Source organism: Gasterosteus aculeatus, chromosome X (genome assembly GCF_964276395.1).
Source record: "Gasterosteus aculeatus chromosome X, fGasAcu3.hap1.1, whole genome shotgun sequence".
NCBI classification, from domain to species: domain Eukaryota; kingdom Metazoa; phylum Chordata; class Actinopteri; order Perciformes; family Gasterosteidae; genus Gasterosteus; species Gasterosteus aculeatus.
Genome location: NC_135698.1, coordinates 5,504,444 through 5,523,544, shown reverse-complemented (window position 1 = coordinate 5,523,544; position 19,101 = coordinate 5,504,444). Strand labels below are relative to the sequence as shown.

The 19,101-nt window shown below is 43.6% G+C and overlaps 2 protein-coding genes across 5 annotated transcripts in view; one reads left to right on the top strand and one right to left on the bottom strand.

The window, feature by feature from the left end:
• Nucleotides 1-7,343, top strand: part of LOC120808751 (C-Jun-amino-terminal kinase-interacting protein 1) — a 30,219-nt gene extending 22,876 nt beyond the window's left edge. For 3 of the 4 annotated variants that reach the window (XM_040161857.2, XM_040161856.2, XM_078082099.1), the window contains 4 exons: nucleotides 4,823-4,933; nucleotides 5,052-5,122; nucleotides 5,221-5,319; nucleotides 6,176-7,343. In XM_040161857.2, the coding sequence (XP_040017791.1) occupies nucleotides 4,823-4,933; nucleotides 5,052-5,122; nucleotides 5,221-5,319; nucleotides 6,176-6,248 (354 nt within the window). In that variant the 3' untranslated portion in view covers nucleotides 6,249-7,343. Of the gene's footprint in view, nucleotides 1-2,487; nucleotides 2,646-4,822; nucleotides 4,934-5,051; nucleotides 5,123-5,220; nucleotides 5,320-6,175 lie in introns of those variants that run through there. The other variant, XM_040161859.2, reaches the window with a different exon arrangement.
• Nucleotides 7,344-12,271: 4,928 nt separating this feature from the next.
• On the bottom strand, nucleotides 12,272-18,849 carry cstpp1 (centriolar satellite-associated tubulin polyglutamylase complex regulator 1). The gene is made up of 9 exons (XM_040162243.2): nucleotides 18,138-18,849; nucleotides 17,846-17,948; nucleotides 17,385-17,515; nucleotides 16,985-17,069; nucleotides 16,322-16,407; nucleotides 15,099-15,312; nucleotides 14,171-14,280; nucleotides 13,314-13,377; nucleotides 12,272-13,042 (listed from the first exon to the last, which is right to left on the bottom strand). The coding sequence occupies exons 1-9, from the start codon at nucleotides 18,187-18,189 to the stop codon at nucleotides 12,874-12,876; spliced, it is 1,014 nt and encodes a 337-aa protein (XP_040018177.2). The 5' UTR covers nucleotides 18,190-18,849; the 3' UTR covers nucleotides 12,272-12,873.
• Nucleotides 18,850-19,101: the final 252 nt, after the last annotated feature.

Sequence of the window (19,101 nt, the reverse complement as noted above, 5' to 3'; positions counted from 1 at the left end):
AGGCCTATATGGAGAGCTCTCTAGCGGCAGGAATTATCCGCCCGTCGTCATCCTCTGCGGGGGCGGGATTCTTCTTTGTGGACAAGAAGGATAAATCTCTACGCCCCTGCATTGATTACAGGGGCCTTAATGACATCACCATCAAGAACCGCTATCCGCTTCCCCTCATCTCCTCAGCCTTCGAGCTCCTTCAGGGGGCGACGGTCTTCTCCAAACTGGACCTGCGAAATGCCTACCATCTGGTTCGGATCCGGGAAGGGGACGAGTGTAAGACGGCTTTCAACACCGCTAACGGCCACTATGAATATCTAGTGATGCCCTTCGGCCTGACCAACGCCCCTGCAGTGTTCCAGGCACTGGTCAATGACGTATTCCGGGACATGCTGAAACGGTGCGTCTTTGTGTACCTGGACGACATCCTGATATTCTCCCGTTCTGCCCAGGAGCATGTTGCTCACGTCCGCCAGGTGCTCCAGCGCCTCCTAGAGAACCAGCTGTTCGTTAAGGCGGAGAAGTGTGAATTCCACCGCTCCACTATCTCGTTTGTGGGATACATCATTGCAACTGGGAGCATCCAAATGGATCCCTGCAAGGTGAAGGCGGTGGAGGAGTGGCCACAACCGCACTCCCGGGTTCAGCTCCAGAGGTTCCTGGGATTCGCAAACTTTTATCGTCGCTTCATCCGGGACTACAGCACCTTGGCATCTCCCCTCACCGCTCTCACCTCTACCAAGGTCCGCTTTCGCTGGTCTCCTGAAGCGGCTCGTGCTTTTGCAGATCTTAAGCAGCGCTTCACCACGGCCCCCATCCTCATCCAACCCGACCCCTTTCACCAGTTTGTGGTGGAAACGGACGCCTCGGAAGTGGGCGTGGGAGCCATTCTGTCCCAGCGCTCAGCCCTCGACCAGAAACTGCATCCCTGTGCCTTTCTCTCCCACAGACTCAGTGCAGCGGAAAGGAACTATGACGTCGGCAACAGGGAGTTGTTGGCCGTCAAAGTGGCGTTGGAGGAATGGAGGCACTGGTTAGAAGGCTCGGAGCTGCCGTTTTTGGTTTGGACCGACCATAAGAACCTTGAGTACCTTCGCAGCGCTAAAAGACTCAACTCCAGGCAGGCCAGGTAAGCTCTGCTATTCAGCCGTTTTAATTTTCTTCTTTCATATCGCCCTGGCTCCAAGAACGTGAAGCCGGATACCCTGTCTCGAGTCTTCAGCCCTGCTACCACCCCTCCAGATCCCAGGCGCATCCTTCCCACTTCCTGCCTGGCTACATCCCTGGTCTGGGGAATAGAAGCTGAGGTCCGCAAGGCACAGCGGTCAAGCCAGGTCCCTAGGAATGTCCCTACAGGCTGCCTGTTTGTTCCGGACCCCATGCGGTCTCAAGTTCTGAAGTGGGGCCATTCCTCCAACCTCTCGTGTCATCCCGGGGCTCGCCGGACCCTTGCTTTCATCCGTAGACTGTTTTGGTGGCCCACCATGGGGGTGGACGTGCCCTCTTATGTCTCCGCCTGCACGGTGTCTGCCCAAAGTAAGACCTCGCGGCAAGCTCCGGCCGGCCTCCTTCAACCGTTGCCTACGCCACGCCGGCCGTGGTCCCACCTGTCACTGGACTTTGTGACCGGTCTTCCTCCTTCCGATGGCAACACCGTCATCCTCACTGTCGCGGACCGGTTTTCCAAGGCAGCCCACTTTATCCCCTTACCCAAGCTCCCCTCTGCCAAGGAGACGGCCCAACTGTATGATACAACACGTCTTCTGGATCCATGGACTTCCCACTGACATGGTGTCGGATCGGGGTCCCCAGTTCGCATACCAGTTCTGGAAGGCATTCTGCGCTCTCATCGGGTCGTCAGCCAGCCTGTCCTCCGGATTCCACCCAGAGTCTAATGGTCAGTCGGAGCAGGCCAACCAGGACCTGGAGACTACCCTGCGGTGCCTAGTATCTTCCAATCCCACCACTTGGAGTCGACAGCTGGTCTGGGCGGAATATGCCCGTAACACCCTTCCATTATCTGCTACGGGCCTCTCCCCCTTCGAGTGCTCCCTCGGCTACCAACCTCCCCTTTTTCCTGTCCAGGAAGCGGAAGTGGGGGTGCCCTCAGCCCAAATATTCGTCCGCCGCTGTCGTCGGACTTGGAGGAGGGCCCGGATTGCTCTTCTCCGGACGGCATCCAGGTATCGCCGACAGGCAGACCGCCGTCGGACCCCTGCTCCTCGCTACCGTAGGGGGCAGAGAGTGTGGTTGTCCACTCGGGATCTGCCTCTCTGTGTGGAATCCCAGAAACTGTCTTCCCGGTTCATCGGCCCATTTACCATCTCCAGGGTCATCAGTCCTTCTGCTGTCCGTTTGGTCCTTCCTCGTACCCTTAGAGTACACCCCACCTTCCATGTCTCCCGTATTAAACCTGTGTCCCTTTGTCGCCTCCCCCCCCCCCCCCCCCCCCCCCACCTCCTCGGCCGCCTCCCCGGATGGTTGACGGGGGCCCAGTCTATACAGTGCGGCGTCTCCTGAGGGTCCGACCGCGTGGCAGGGGTTTCCAGTACCTGGTTGACTGGGAGGGCTACGGACCGGAGGAGCGTTGCTGGGTTCCTTCCAGGGACATCTTGGACCCCTCCCTCATCGCCGACTTTCGCCGTCGCCACCCCCGTCAATCAGGTACGGCACCAGGTAGGACGCCAGGTGGCGCCCCTAGGAGGGGGGGTACTGTCACGCCCTAATTGTGTTCACCTGTTTTTCCCCTGTCTCCTCCCACACCAGGTGTTCCCTGTTTGTCAATTATCCCTTGGGCATATAACCTGTGTCTTCTCCCTGTTCTTGTTGCCAGTTCGTCTTGTGTGTTTCACCAGGTCTTACCAGCGTTATATCCCAGTAGTTTCCAGTCGATTCTTGAGATTCCCCGTGTACTGACCCCTGCCTGCCTCCGACAACGACACGGCCTGCCACCTCTGTACCTCCGACGTCCTGTGTATCGAACTCCGGCCTGCCTCTGACAACGACACTGCCTGCCACCTCTGAACCCCTGATCTCCCGTGCACCGAACTCCTGCCTGCCTCCGACAACGACACTGCCTGCCCGTATTCCTCTTCATTAAACCTTATTCCTCATATCTGCGTTTGGGTCTCTGTCTGAGTTGTGATAACGGAGACCTGCTTGGGGAGAAAGCACAAAAAAAGAAGCCGAATTAGTCATGTGCATTAATAAAACATGGATTATTGTAGAAAGAGAGCGTGAGACAGGAGCTTGGTGTATCCGCCGGGAGTCTAAGCCTATAGCAGCTTAACTGAGGGCTGGTTTGGGCTAACCTGAGCCAGCGCTAAAAGCAATATCAAAGAGGAAAGTTTTAAGATTTATCGTAAAAGAGCTGACCGAATCTGCCACCGGGATTGGAAGTGGGACCTGGTTCCACAAAAGAGGAGCTTGATAACTGAAGGCTCTGGCTCCCATCCTACTTTTTAAAACCCTAGGAACAACAAGTACCCCTGGGCAACTGCCTTGTAGGGCAATACGGTGTTACAAGCTCTTTAAGATAAGACGGTGCCTCACCACCAAGTGCCTTGTAGGTGAGAAGTACCTTAAATTCTATTCTTGATTTAACAAACACACCTCTTCAGAATCTACCTCGACTAAAAGACTAACAAATTGTAGCACTTAAATTGTACTTGTAACGCCACTCATCCAGGGACGGTTCTGCATTGAATGGCGCCCAGGGCAAGACCACCTTTGAAAGCAAATGTCCGTCTTTGAAACTACCTACAGATTTGAGAATTACGTTGGTTAATGACAGGACCTAACATTAAACCAAATGATGGAAATCAATAATAAGTGAACTTGTAACAGTTTTGTTGTCTCTTTAGCCTTCGGTACTGACCTATTGGCAGGGGTAGCGGCTGACATGGCAACTGAGAGGGAAATTTATGAACAATTAGCCAAGCTTAGCGGTATTTGTCTCGACTAGCAAACTAATGCTACCCGAGACCTGTTAGGCTCACCGTAACGCGTTAGCCAGAGATAATAAATAGACACCGGTAACCAAATACCGGGCAGTCGGGAGAACAGCTCGCCTTGACACGGACACTGCCTTATTACTGTGTTGTAACTCAATATACTTCCTATGAAGTACTTACCCAGCAAATCCAGACTAGAGCCAGGAACTGGGTTCGGCGACGTGTCCTTAATGGGTTGTCTGTGAACTGTTAAGCAGCAAATCCAAGCTAGCCAAGATAAGCTGAGGGTGCAATAGGTTCTTCACGGGAAGAAGACGAGAATGATTTGCGAGGGGCGGTCGACAGTGGTAACATGAGGGGGCGGGGCCCCAACACAGTTCAACCTGTCTGTCACTGACAGACGTGGTATCATTGTAGCGTCCTTAGTTGGTCACACCGAAGAAATTCCCATAGTGAAAGGGCGAACGTAACGAAGTTAGAAAAATAACCCAAACCATCCACTGAGCCTATAAGTGACTTAAATTCAGTATGTTATCAATGCTGAACGCTGTGCCTGTTGCAGGGTTCAAATCCTTATTAATAACATTACAGGACACTTAAAGCCTCCAGCTTAGTTTGTAAAGACACAAGTTTTTTCCTTTCCCCTAATGTCTTACATTATGATTTCACTTTGTGCACAGCCCTTCTTGTAAGTGTGTCAATCTGTTGCCTGCACCTTCCCCGCGTGGCCGTCACAAACATAAACATCGGTGTCAGATGATAATGACCCAAAGACTGGCCTAACAACACTGACCCATCTCAAGTATATTTATTGACATCACACTGTGCCACTGATAAACAATGTATGTTTATTAACTGATTTACTATTTGTGTTTAAGGTGGTGTCTAACAGGCGGTTAGCAGGTCAGACTCCTTTAGCTTGTGTGCTGGAGGTTAGTGTAAAGGGTGTGAAGATCAGTGTCCAAGACCAGTGTCACTCTGCACATAGGGTAAGTGAACTACATGTCTAAGCTCATGTATTTATTTAAGACAATTTTGATAAAAATCCCAGATAGAACATTTAAAACTTAGAACATCTATGTCTCGCTCTGCGTGTCCGTCTATCAGGGGGACCAGTGTTTCCATTTCTTCCAGTTGAAGAACATCTCATTCTGTGGCTGTCATCCACAACACAACAAGTGAGTCGGATTACTTCATCGATTTCTACATTCCATTAGCAGGTTTAACTCAAAATGATCTTTACCTTTCCTGAGCAATGCTGATCATTCCACTGCAGGTATTTTGGTATCATCACCAAGCACCCTGACCAACAGCGTTTTGCCTGTCATGTGATGATGTCAGAGACAACATCACATCCTTTGGCCGTATCTGTGGGGTAAGACCTATTGTATTGTGTGCTCTAACCATTTCTACTCTGTTGTATACATCATTTCTGACTTTTACTTTTGGAGTATTCTGAAACATACTTTAAGTACTTTACCCTCATCTGAGTATCTCCAGTTTATGCTACTTTATGCTTCTACTCCATTACACAGGGGAAAACCATACCTCATGTACTCCCCTAGTTTATTGCTAAAGTTGAATAATGATATTCATTTAAAAGCAAAATTGATTTGTTACTTTAAGATCGTATATACAAAATGTGCAATCAGCTTAATAGCAGGCAAGCTATTGTGTCTTTTACATAAAGTTACTGTGAGGAACTTTTAATGACCTATGCAACAGTTGGTTCCCATTGGAAGCAAACCACAACATCACTCTGCTGAAGCACAGGTTGAGGCAACAACCACAACCATAAATCCTGAACTCAGTGTTGAACAGTGGCCTCGTGGTTGACAGTGCTGTGTTTGGGACTACTTCACCTGGCACTATATGACTGATTGGAGCAAAGTGTCCCACACCATGCTGCCGGAGGTCCACGCCTCAACCCGGTTTACGGTTCTAAATTAAATCTGGTGCACATAAACACTACCACGTCCTTCCATTGGGACCTGCTGAATCAACACAAAATGATAGTTCCTTGTTGTAACTTTAAGTGAAGGATCTACATAATTTCAATGAAAATAGTAGTTATATTCATATGGTATTTATTTTAATAATATCTATAATGTCAGTCAGGCCAGAAGTTGGAAAAAATCTTGCTCTGTATCCAGTTTGTTTGAGAATATACAACGCAAAAGCTGTGTGTTATCGTCTATTATCTCGGTATTCTCTTCTCTGGTATTCCACAGGAGGGCATTCCAGCAGTATTACAAGGAGAACATTGGCTTCTCCTGTCCCACTGAAGACATCTTTATTGAGTAGCACCTCTCCCCACCTAATTATGCATTGAATACTCACCATGTGCATATCAGCCGGGTGTTACACAACGAATTTGATTACTTGTTTGTCTTTGCACGCAGGACATCTCTCCTTACCATTACCCAGTGATACAACAAGCTTGTCCTTACCTTGGTCATGTCACAGTACAAATGTTTCCATGGATGGACTGGATAAGATGACACGTTCCACACACTGGGATCAAATGCGACATGCGCCCTAACTAAATTCAAATACAAAAATGGGTTTTGTAAATGTTTTATGGCTTACGTGGTTGAAATTGGATGTAAAACCGTATAAACAGCTTACAGGATTTTATGTAATGACAGAATCCTTTTCGTCATTTCATTAACTTGCCACCATAGGTGAATCGTATGATAATTAATCTGGACCTTTTTGGTTGATTTGATTAACCATTTCACATCATGTATCGGAAAAACAAGCATTAGCAGCCATGTGAGCATTATCATAATCATTATCTGACTATTCAATAAAATGAAAAAACAAACAGGAAACAATTAAAAATTGTTTGCCGACAACAATGCCTAAATCTTTATGACTTGGCATGAAGGATGCACTTGATTGAAACAATCTCTATCTGTAGCTTGAGTTCTAGTATGTGTACATTTGACAAACATTGTCATAGTTTGGACTCATATTGACAGTCACATGGGATTAAACTGTTTCAATTCCAGTCTTTAAAACTGGCAATTTGGATAAAAACTTCGGACCGTAATTTGGATTCTAAGGAAACTCTTGTGATGTTACATTTTCCAATTAAGATATAATATAGAATAAAAAGTAACAAAACCTAGCAAATTCTTTAGGGCTTATGTGTATTACACAGTTTCAGCTGTGTAAATAACTAATGTGAAGAGCAGGTCCCTCAGTTAGCATTCATGCTTTTCACCAAATTGGATATCTAATGTTGAGTATGTATAGATCAACAACATTAACTTGGGTGAAACAACTAGAATTCCAGTCACTGATATTTGCAACAATTTAAGGGAATATGAAAAACAGTAATTGAAATGCTTGTTTTAATGAGGATAGACTAAGGTTTTAAAAATGTTGACCTATGTTTCTGTATCTTATTACCCTCTGACTTGACAATCTACTGTTGAAGACCTTTTGAGAAGATGTTATGGTGTGTAATTTCTCTGCTGGCTGCTTAATGATCCTTTTCCTTCAACTACACTTTCACCTAACCCTTCATGGTTACTCTGGTTTGAGTAATTCAATGTCCTTTCACTCTGTAATAACAATGTCACAAAGAAGGCAGGACTCAAATGCAGAGTTCAAAAAACAAAAATACTTGAATAGGCAAAATTTCCAAAAGCAAAAGGCCAAGGGGCAAAAACGCAGACAAGAACAAGGAACACTGTGGCATGGACTTCCGGACATTCAACAATGAACAATGACGCAACAAGTGAAAAGAGACACACATGACTTAAATACACTGGGAAGGTGCAGGTGATTGGACACAGGTGGAAACAATCATGACATGACAGACAATCACAGGGAGATGACAGGACAAGGCAGGAAGTGACGTTACAGGGAGACAAGAGGCAATAAACTACCAAATAAAACAGGACATGAACCCAAACCGTGACAAACAAGGCCCAAACGACGCTGTGCAATTTAGTAAATGTGCAAAAGAACTGCCTGGTGAGAAAGTTGACCCCTGTGCAGTTGTGTCCATGCCTGTCCACATAGCCTTCAGCTCACAGCTCTTCTGTATAGCCTGCTTAAATCTAAGACCACATTGTGCTCAAGTCAGCATGGAAACATATATTGCTCATTAGACAATTTTTACATTCATACTTGAATATATAAAGAGGAAATAATGAACTTGCTCTCTGACTGGGTTATCTAAGCAACAAGACTTTCCATGCAGTTCCGTCTTGTTTTTTCAAATGGCAATGTGCAATGTAAAAGGAGATTCTCATGGTGTGGAACCAGAGATGGTTTATGCAACAGAGGCTTTTTTGGCTTTTCCAGCAGGAAAACTATACTCCGAACAACATCTCTTCTGAGAGCAGCAGGCAGCCATTTTCAGCTAATTGTTTCTGATTGACCCACCTTACACTATAGATTGTCAATTATCTGGTGAACATAGTGGACCATTCAGCAGCTTAAGAGAGAAACCAAATAAAATGCAAAGAAATGCAGACATATTGGATTTATATTTCTCAGTCCACCTAAGTAATGCCTAATTATAATGATGATATTGAGGTTGTTGTGGCGCAGGGGGTAGAGAGGGTGCTCTTGGAGCTACAAGGTTGGTGGTTCGAGTCCTGGCTGCCCCATGTTGAAGTGTCCCTGAGCAAGACACCTAACCCCTAAGTGCTCCCCGGGCAAAATGTAAGAGCCATGGGTTAAAAATGTAGTGTAAGTTGTAAGTTTGGATAAAAAGCGTCAGCTAAATGACCTGTAATGTAATATTGCTGATTGATGATAAGAGACAAACATTTGCTAACTTGCTAGACACTACTGCTTGTATACCAAAGTTTTGTTTTAAGCCTGTCCTGTTGCCTCAAGTAGCTTGCAAATCTATTAATGCAGCTTCAACATCAGGATGTGAAACAGATTTGAGTACGTAAAAGTCAATGGAATGAAGCTTGAAATTTTATGTCTTCATAAAATAATTGCTTTTGTCCTGAGGAAGAAGTGTTGAACTTTTGACCTCTAATGTCTGTGATCATGGGATTTTGATACATACTGTCCATCTCATCCAGATGAGTAGTCTACCTAAGATGACTGGCATGGAATGTTAAACCATGTTACTGACGATATTATTAGGCTAACCAACGTTTTACTGCAAAAAGGGGCTGGTTGGTCTCTAAGTCAATTGATTACATATTTACTGGAGAACTGGTCAATCATACGTTTTCACTGGGAGGACATTAATCCAAGATAATAAAATGAAACATTTTGGTGAGGTTTTGCACAAATGTATTTTAATTCCGTTAGCAGTATTAATAGTAGCTGAGATATTTTTGTAGAGGTTCTTCTCTCATAATCTTGCTACGTTTGTAGCCTTGCCTGGATAAAAATTAATTAATAAAACTAATACATTTACATTTCTACAAGGCATGCAGCTTCTGTCTGAAAGTATTGGTATAAAATCAGTTTAAAATAAAACTTTTACATATGACAGACCTTTGCTTTTTTTTAATCTTTACCTGCCATACCTGACAGCCAATGTCTGGGTCTCTGGGTTTTTGGAAGTGTGGTTGTATGAGGTCATATTCAGTCAGTGTACAGTTTGGAAAAACAACAGTTAAAGCACTATACTTCTGTCAAAATAGCCTCAGAAAAGAAAGGCACACTTAGAAAAATCTATATCCATATACGTGTTTGCCATGTTTAGGGTATCTCCACTGCTTTATTTTGCCATTGGGCAGTCCACTCTAAGCAATTGGGAAAGTGCAACTTACATATGTTCTCTTGTGGATTGGCTAGAGTATCTCCAGTACACTACTTTGCTCCAGTGCTAGTACTCCTCTCTGCTTCTTCAAACTGTGGACTGGCCGACCACTGTCTTCAGTAGAAGACGCACAGAGAATAAAAAAGAACCTCATACTGCCCCACCTCAAATCAGCCAAACTGAATCTCTCATGTGTGACTGGGATAGAATACTTCACCAATGCAACAGAAATTGGCTAAAATCTAAACAGATAAGAATTTTATTATAACAAATGACACAAAACTGAAGTGAATGAAAATTAATGTAAACGTGGAAGAAAGACAAGCTATGTCAGGGTCCTCAAGTCACCACATGCCAGCCATCCATGCACCAAAGGAAGTTGTTCTGTTCCATCAGAAAGAGTCCCTTCTTTGTATTCCACTATTTTGATTCTAACAACATCACTCATCGGTGTAGTTATATCAAGTATAGATGCTGTATGTATGTGTGTTTGTTTAAGAGTTATCATTGTATGCTGTTGGTGTTGGTGTAACACCCCATGATATCGATGTTGTAAAACGCAGAGACGGATGCAGGTGAAAATAACGGTGGATAATCTTGTCAATAAATTACATTTACAACTGGACATTGTTACTTGCTGCCACTCGTATGTCTGAAAGGTATTGGTGCTCGGTTGCTTTGCAATACTCAGCTGCTCCATCATGTCCAACAACAGACTCGACATTGAAAAACCGCAACACAAATACGACTGTGTGTGGGTGAGTGGAGAGCACGGTCGTCCTCCAATCAGAGGGTTGTTGGTTCGATCCCAGGCCCGGCTAACCCACATGTCGTTGTGTCCTTGGGCAAGACACTTAACCCAACATTGCTCCTGTAGCTGCGACTATAGTGTGTGGATGTTAGTTACTGATGGCAAGTGTCACTGTGTATGGTTCTCCTGTCATCAGTGTATGAATGGGTGAATGATGTCATGTAGTGTTAAAGCGCTTTGAGTGGTCGGAAGACTAGAAAAGCGCTATACAAGTACAGTCCATTTACCATCCTCTCCTTTGTATAGACCTCTGGCAAATCATACAAGCTTTCCCTGGTGAGAGCATAGATATATATATAAATGTAGGCAGTGGGAAAATGTCCCTCCTGACATGCTGTAGGCTCAGGCCCCTCCTACTTCCTGGTTTGCTGATTAGTATGGGTATGCACAAGGCTGCACATAATGACACTACAGGAGCATGGCATTAAAGAAAGGGAGCATAGAGATGAAGGTTAATATTAGTAAGGCAGAGGTCAGGCGTATTAACTGGGAAAATATCAATAAAATGTGGCAAGATAGGTGGAATAGGGAAGAGAAAGGGAGACAATACAAACACATTCAAAAGAGCATCAAAGTTAAGGTGGGAATAGGAGAGAACTAACTGTTTTGACAAGGTTACGGTTGGGTCGTTGTGCACCTAAATGATAGGGAAAGACCAGACAGTATTGTATTTGTATTTTATTTATTTCCTTTTGTTTTGGGGTAAAGAGGGTTAAGCCTGATTTATGCTTCTGCGTTTTCAGAGCGACGCAGGCGCAAGCCCCCCTTGCGTGTCCCTTGCGTCGCTTTTCACACCTCCTTGCGTCCTTGCGTGTGTCGAGCCACGCAAGCAACGCAAGCCTCCCGCAGCGCACCAGGCTGCGATTGGTCCACTAACTACATCCTTTACGGAGTCTCACATTTCCGCTTTCATAGCCCGATACGGCCATTATTAAAACGAAGAATGTTTACGAGAGAACGGATCAGATTTAAGAACTTTTGTCGGAATAAATGCGTAAATATGACCGCTTCTACAAGCCGTCATTGGCGGGTTGTAGAAGCGGGTTGGATTCACGGAGGGAGATCGCCGCAAATGCCGGTTTGCCGGTCGAGAGGTGCACAAAGTTGTGGAAGAAAATACGGGACAAATGTGTCCGCGATAAAAATCAGCAGTGGCGATGCACGGGGCAATAAAGTCTTTGATAAATAAACAAACAAATAAATAGACGTGACTCTCTAGGTCGTCTTCAACAAAACACGTCACTCCGCATGTTGTTCTGGCGGTGAATTGCTCTGCAACACACGCAGAACCATGAATTGAGTGCGTCGAGGCAGACGCAAACGCAGAAGCATGCGCCGGCCTTTAGGGTATTGTCTGGTCCATATTCCGGAGCAGAAGGTGGTGGTAATGCACCAATAGGATGGATGCCAACCGCTGTAAAACAAAAAGATTACAGGAGCACGCTGTGCCTTTCCGTGTCGGAGTCCGGTTTGACAACCCATTGAGCTGGTATATAGTTTTATCCGCGTTTTAGAAATAATCATTTGGCCATTGGTGACCCTTCTGGTTTGTGCCTCAGACCCAGTGCCCCAGGGAGGCCCAAACCAGGTAGGAGCCAAACCAGGTGGCGAGTCCAGGCTGGGAGTTGAAGTAGTGATGGCGAGATGAAGCTTTATGAAGCATTGAAGCTTTCCATCCAATTGTGTCATACATGGGCCGAAGCTTCATGGTGTTTCGTTTGCTCTACTGCGCCATCAAGTGGACAATAAATGAAATGACAGCATGGCTTTGATGTGTGAAGTATTTATGTAAAACTCAGACCAAAAACAAAGAAAATGGTCGGGGTTTTAACAAATAAATCAATACAGCCAAAAAAGGACCTTTTAATAGAAGAGAGGCACTAATCTAGTCTAATGAAATGCGAACAGTCTTAATGTAATGTATTGGTTTCATTATGGTATGCTATCATGAGTCTTCTCCAATATAACAATCAAATTTCAGGTAGAATTGTGTGAACTGTAATTCAGCGTAGTTATACCACTCACTGTTAGCAAAATAAAATATACTCCTAACTGTAAATTTTAAGATCGCAGTAAAATTAAAAATTGCTCCAGAGCAGTTACATGTTCGTGTGCATGAGACTATCACATGAGCAGAACATACTGTAGGCCAATAATACATAGCATAATCAGTCCATCTTGAGTGCAAGGGTCCTCATGAAGACTCATTTCCCTTTTCTGGACATCACTGGTGGACGAAAAGCAGACGGTCTGTTGCTAGCTGGAGTGTTCTCTGGAGTGGTCCAGTACTATTTTGGGTTTACATGAAAGTTGTGACATAAACCACACCACTTAAGATGAAAGGGGAGGTGTCAGACTACTGAAAGAGGTCAGTTTTCAGAGGAGTCGGTCTCTTCCGTGGAACCATCGCTTTCCACCTCAATCTTCCTCCTGTGGTGGATGTTCCTCCTGGGGGAGGCTCTCCTGTGCACCTCCTTCAGCCCCCCCACCGCACTACCGCTGCTGTTGCTGCTGGGACTTACTGAGATCTGAGCAATTCTGGAACGCACCGGGAAATGAACGAGATGTTAAAAGGAGAAAGAAAGATAGGCAAAGTGAGACAGGAAGTAAAAGCCAAAGAAAAGGAGGACAACAAAATTAGAAAACATTGAGGAGACCTTTAAAAAAAGCATGTTATTTAACTTTATTAAATTAAATTAAAATTAAATTCATAGACAAATGGACACAACCAATACACAGAAAAAACAAGAAAAGAAAAGTATACGACAACAGACAAGAGCAACCATAATAGGCGGCAGCATGCTCTCACAGTTTCTCCAGGTCCTGGTCCATCTCTGGATCAATGAGAAACTCTGCCCTGCTGGGTAGTGCCCCTAGGGATAGAGGGATGACAGGGAGCGTCAAGGTTTCTAATTATATATTGTTTAAAATGTAATCGCATCTTCTTATTTTTAGGTTTATTTTGTAATATCTGGCACTTGGGACTACAGAGGAAAATTTGTGTTTTGGCTAAGCATTTACAGCACTGTCCCTTATCGATGAAAACCCAATAACAGTTAGGCAGCCTAGTGTAGAAAGGGTCAGACAGTAGTTGAGTGGAGTTAATCTTGTAAACATAATAATAGGATTACCATCAGAATTAATAACTATGACTAATAACAAAAAAAAAACTAGTAATTTGAACTCATTGCCAACTCATTATAGGACAGTAGTCCCTTGTTGTTTTACGTTGAACAAGTTAATATTTTGCATGATCCATAGATATTGACGGCGTAATGTAGAAAGCTTATAACGATGACACCAAAGAACTGAACTAAAGATTAACAGATTAAAATTAACCTTTTAAAGAGTATCTTGTGGCCGCCATTTTAAGGGAGGAAAGTTTGAGTAAATCCAAATACCTGTACTAATCTTATTAGTAGAACTAGCAATAGCAGTAGCATTATCAGTAGAAGTAGCAGTATAATAAGTAGAACTACTAGTAGTAGTAGTAGCTTTAGCATTATCAGTAGAAGTAGTAGTAGTAGTAGCAATAAAAGGAACATTATCAGTAGAAGTAGCAGGAGCAGTAAAAGTAGCAGTAGTAGTAGCAGTAAAAGTGCCAGTAATAGTAGTAGTGGTAGCAGTACCAGTAGTAATCCTACCACTTTGTCTGTTGAAACCTACCAATAGTTTGGTTGATGCTCTCGTGTTTGGCCAGGCTCATTAGGAAGCTGTAGTAATAGACTTTGTTAGTCTGTCCAAGTACTTCCCTCATGCAGGACCTGGGGGGATGACTTCACAAAGGAACAAAAAAATCAGCCACAACACCAGGAGGTCAGAGCACTCTCAGTATCAATGAATGAACACGGAGTGATCCACAAATGTAATTTGTGATTTATACATAAAAGGATTTTCATTAAAAACTAATTTCATGTTGTAACAGTTATGTACGGACTGTTGAACCTGCATTCTCAAAGTGCCTATAGGGTGTCAACTCCACTGCCTTTGTGCATGGTCAGAGTTAAATGCCGATGTGTCTATTGCTAGTTACAAAATTATTCAAGGCTTCAGTGTACACTCACCGGACACTTTATAAGGTACACCTGTTCAATTGCTTGTTAACACAAATTGCTAATCAACCAATCAGATGGCCGCAACTCAATGATTTAGGCACGTAGACGTGGTAAAGACAACTTGCTGAAGTTCAAACAGAGCATCAAAATGGAGACGAAAGGGGATTTAAGTTACTTTGAACGCGGCATGGTTGTTGGTGCCAGACGGAGTGGTCTGATTAAGGTCACAAACTGCTGATGTACTGGGATTTTCATGCACAACCATCTAGGGTTTATAGAGAATTGTGTGGACAAAAAATCCTTGTTGATGTTAGAGGTCAGAGGAGAATGGGCAGACTGGTTTGAGATGATAGAAAGGCACCCGTAACTCAAATAACCTCTCGTTACAACCAAGGAATGTAGAATACCAACTCTGAACACAACACAAATCCAAGGCATACTTGACCAGTATTCTGCAGCAACATGCCATCCTATCTGGTTGGCGCAGTGGGACCAGATTTGTATTTAAACAGGAATGAGACCCCAAACAAATGTTTTACCTGTGTTTGAACCTGTCACAGAGGGCATCAATGCACTGAGCTAGAGTGGACGGGTCTACTCCGTCCTGCTGTTGCTGCTGCTTTTCCTTGCTGATGTTCTCTGCAGCCACAGAACGGAGCAGGTCGATGGAGGTGGATGTGGGAACGATGACGGTGTTGGGACTCTTCCCTGCTAACAGATCCTGGTAGATCAGCAGCATGCTGTTCAGGAACTCTACAGAAACAGGAGAGTAAATTCTGTGGGGATTAGAGTCAGGGGTGCCCACACATTATGGCACGCAAACTACTTTTCAACCGACCAAGTCATGGCGATCTACTGCCCCCCACCACTACCCTCCGAGGACCAGCCAAATTTGATACAGCTCCATGTGGCTTACCTCTAAGCTAAGATTGCTCTTCACACATTAATGAAAGATAGCTTTTTATTTTGAAATGTAATGGACTAAATAATAATCAATCCAAATATTAAATATTTACCATTTGTGTAACAGAACACCTACTAAACACAAACTGTTTATTTTCATCATTCACGAAGACAAGACAGACAAACACAAACTTTTTCCATTTTAGCTGTAATACTATTTATTCATCTATTCAGCTTTGGTAAAAATGATGAGGTACTAAAGCTGAATGGAAGAGCTTGCTGTTTGCTGTTATGTGAGCCAAATAATATCTCTGTGGTAACAACATAGTTTTGCTTAGTGTTGAACAGAACAGGGACTTCATGTTAATCCTATTCTGGGATCATTAGGCACTAGCTAATCGTCTGTAATCTTAGCATTGGTCAATATCTGCAATAGTTAGGACCTCAGTGAGATTCAATGAGATGTCGCCCGTAGACACGTCTCCCTTCTCTTCAATGTAATGGGAATAAATAGTGCTTAAACCACCAAAACAAAATTGGGAACCGGTTGCTCAAGATAATCCAGACATTGTGGTGAGCAGCTTCATGTAGAAACGATAGTGCTCTGTCGGAGAGAGTTAGATGGACATTGAAGAGCAGGAAGACGTCTCAACGGGTGATAACTCCAACACCTGGCATCCCATACTAAAACTATGTATTTAGGATATACATGGATGAATAGCATTACAGGTAAGATGCAAAATGTGTAGTTTAGATTTTTGGGGTGTACTGTCCATTAAACACTCCTATGTTAGCCAAACTGAGTGAACTGATTACGCCTGGAAATACTGCACAGAGCCATATTAAGCTTTTATTGTACCTGGGTAGTAGAAATGCAGCTGGAGGGCATAAAGGAAATCAGAAAAAGACATCAGACAGTCTACGACATCTTCCATCTGAACAATTCTAAAAGGAGAAGAAAAGACAAAGCAGAGAACTATTTATAAGTGCAGTGGTGAACTGGTCAAAAAACAATTAAATAACCCAGTAACATATCAAAGAAAAAACAGTATGTGCCTAAAAGCCCCCCCAGACAGAAGCCTCCTGTGAACCAATATTGATAGCCATACTGGACGAGGGGACTTCTATATTTTGCGAAGCATTATACTATTCATACCGTATTTCACTTTGTAATTGTATAGCTTCTGTTAGTTACTACATTTTTTATCATTTTAAAACTCAAAGCAGTTAATTCTTCTTAAAACGAGCGGAGGCTCTGTTCTGCTGACCCCAGAAAAACCACTAGCCACAGTGGCGGGTGAGCAAAAATGTTAATTAATGTCAAGCCCTGGATGTCTCCACTGAACTTTAGTTAGTTAGTCCAGTCACCATCCTCTTTACTCAACAGCATGTACCTCATGTTATTTTTTTCAAGATAATTGAAAAGGCAGAATGCAATGTTAGCGTTGCAAAGGTGTGACCTCTTTGGATTGGTAAGCAACAGCTCAAAGAAATAATAACATATATGAGTGTCTGAAGTGACCTGGCTGCACGCTGCACCATCTCCAAAGGGAAGTCTGGACACAATAACTGCAGAAGCGACCTGTACTCCAGCGTGGACAGTAAGTCTGGAATACAACGCATGATATTTAAAGAACAGACCACAGTGAAGCTCTAATTTCAATGTTAACAACAGTCAAATCCACTGGACTCAACATGTCAATGAATTAGTATTTGGAAACAAAATGAAAGTATACTACGGTAAATTAGTTTTTTACTTTATTATTCATTTACTCAACTTATTTTACAGTCTACAATAACTATGTTCATGTAATAACAAACGCAGCCTTATCTAGAGAATAGGGAAATTATTTAATGACTACAACAATCAAACTAGAACCCAAACACAAAAGGTTTGCATTCCAATTATTCCTCTAACTCACCACCGCTTTTGCCAATCTGTCTGTAACATCTCCAGAAGACTCGGATGAAGGAGGCCCTGTTATGGGGAGTGGCCCTGATGTAGTTATATTCTCTGAAGAGTACATGGTTACTGTTCTTCACACTGCTGAAACTACAAACATACACAGTAATTAATAAATACAAAGTCAAGTCAAACTCAAAATTCACACTATCAGTCAGTAAAAATGAAAGACAAGATGCTCTCTTAAATATAATCACATTTTTGTATTACAAAAATGTAGACACAAATACTGTGCTGTAAAGACAAACAGACCATTAAAAAAAAAAGAGTAGACTTTCCACATCACATTTAGAATAGTCTGTAGATTAGAATAGTCATGTAGATTGTATTTTAGAATCTGTTTAATTAACAATCAGTGGTTTAGTTAGTTAGTTGGTAAGATGAAGTGGGTAACCATTAGACTAACAGTGTAGGACATACTATTCAGCGAAGTAGCGGATCAGCCCGAACGTGGTGTACTCCTGTTGGTGGTCCAGGAGCTGGGTCACTGCGTCCCTCAGGTAGAACAGCACGTCCCCGTCCGCTGAGGCCAACACACACACACACACACACACACACACACACACACACACACACACACAGCAACAGGGGGGTTAACGTTAATTACGGGTAGCTTCATAACAAAATACTCATGAGAAAAAGCGATGACATAGACATAGCTAGCGACGAGAAGAAGCTAACGTTAGCTGTGGACAGGTAACACAGATCCTACCGAGGTACTCGTGGTCAGGGACAGGGGAATTGAACCGGTTCACTCGAGTCATCCTCTCTACTAAAGGGGCGCGATATAGGGCTATTGCTGTAGCTTTATGATGGTGCCGACTCAGCACCGCCCGTTCTCAACATGGATGTGGTCCAAATATGGTGGCCCAGATGTTGTGAGCTCCATCAATTAAATTCCCTCGAACAATATAGCCTACAAAGGTTCCCCTTCTTTGTTTTCCAACACAATTATAATCCCCACCATCATTGTTAGTTATATTAATGGTATTCTTCGTAAAATTAATATTGGCTATTTTATCTATTGGCCAGTGTTTTGTAACTTTAGCTCGATTAGCGAGGAGCTGTTTTAGTTCATTGCTTCGCCTTTGCCATCCAAGGACGTCCCGACATCGGGTTAAAATGTGACCCGAAACCAGGCAACGGTTTGGTAGTTTATGTTTGGTCACCTAGCAACGGCGTACGCAACGGAAGTATACCGTGAATAACTAGAAAATGCATTTCCTGTAGAAAATGCGTTGGAATGCGGAAAGCTTAAAGCTAAAAGCGGAAATTATTATTTTTAAATAACGGAAGTCAAATGGTGCTACATACAGTACCGATGGCCATATCTTCTCATTCAAGTCCAAACGTGTGTCTAACCGTTTGATTGGTACTGTGTGTTTATTTTCACACACTCTTTATAGAACAGTTTTTTTCAGTCTGTCTCGACAGGATTGTAGTAGTTATCAAATCATACACTTTGTACACACTATGTACCCGTGGGGTGGTGGGCCTAAAACCTCTCCCCCATTGACATTTTGCACGCTGCAGTTATCCTGTACATGGTGCTGCATGTTGTTCTGATCAAGGTTCAAAAACAGGAGGGAAGATGGAAAACTTATTGGCATGGCATTAATGGAATTACATTACATTACATGTCATTTAACTGACGCTTTTATCCAAAGCGACGTACA

What these genes read in the sequence shown, in the direction of transcription:
- cstpp1 (XM_040162243.2), bottom strand. Translation starts at nt 18,189, where the DNA reads ATGACTCGAGTGAACCGGTTCAATTCCCCTGTCCCTGACCACGAGTAC. An exon ending in GAGCATCAACCAAACTATTG is followed by an intron (nt 13,378 to 14,170) that starts GTAGGTTTCAAC and finishes CTCTATCCCTAG; the next exon opens with GGGCACTACCCAGCAGGGCA. An exon ending in GACCAGGACCTGGAGAAACT is followed by an intron (nt 13,043 to 13,313) that starts GTGAGAGCATGC and finishes GGTGCGTTCCAG; the next exon opens with AATTGCTCAGATCTCAGTAA.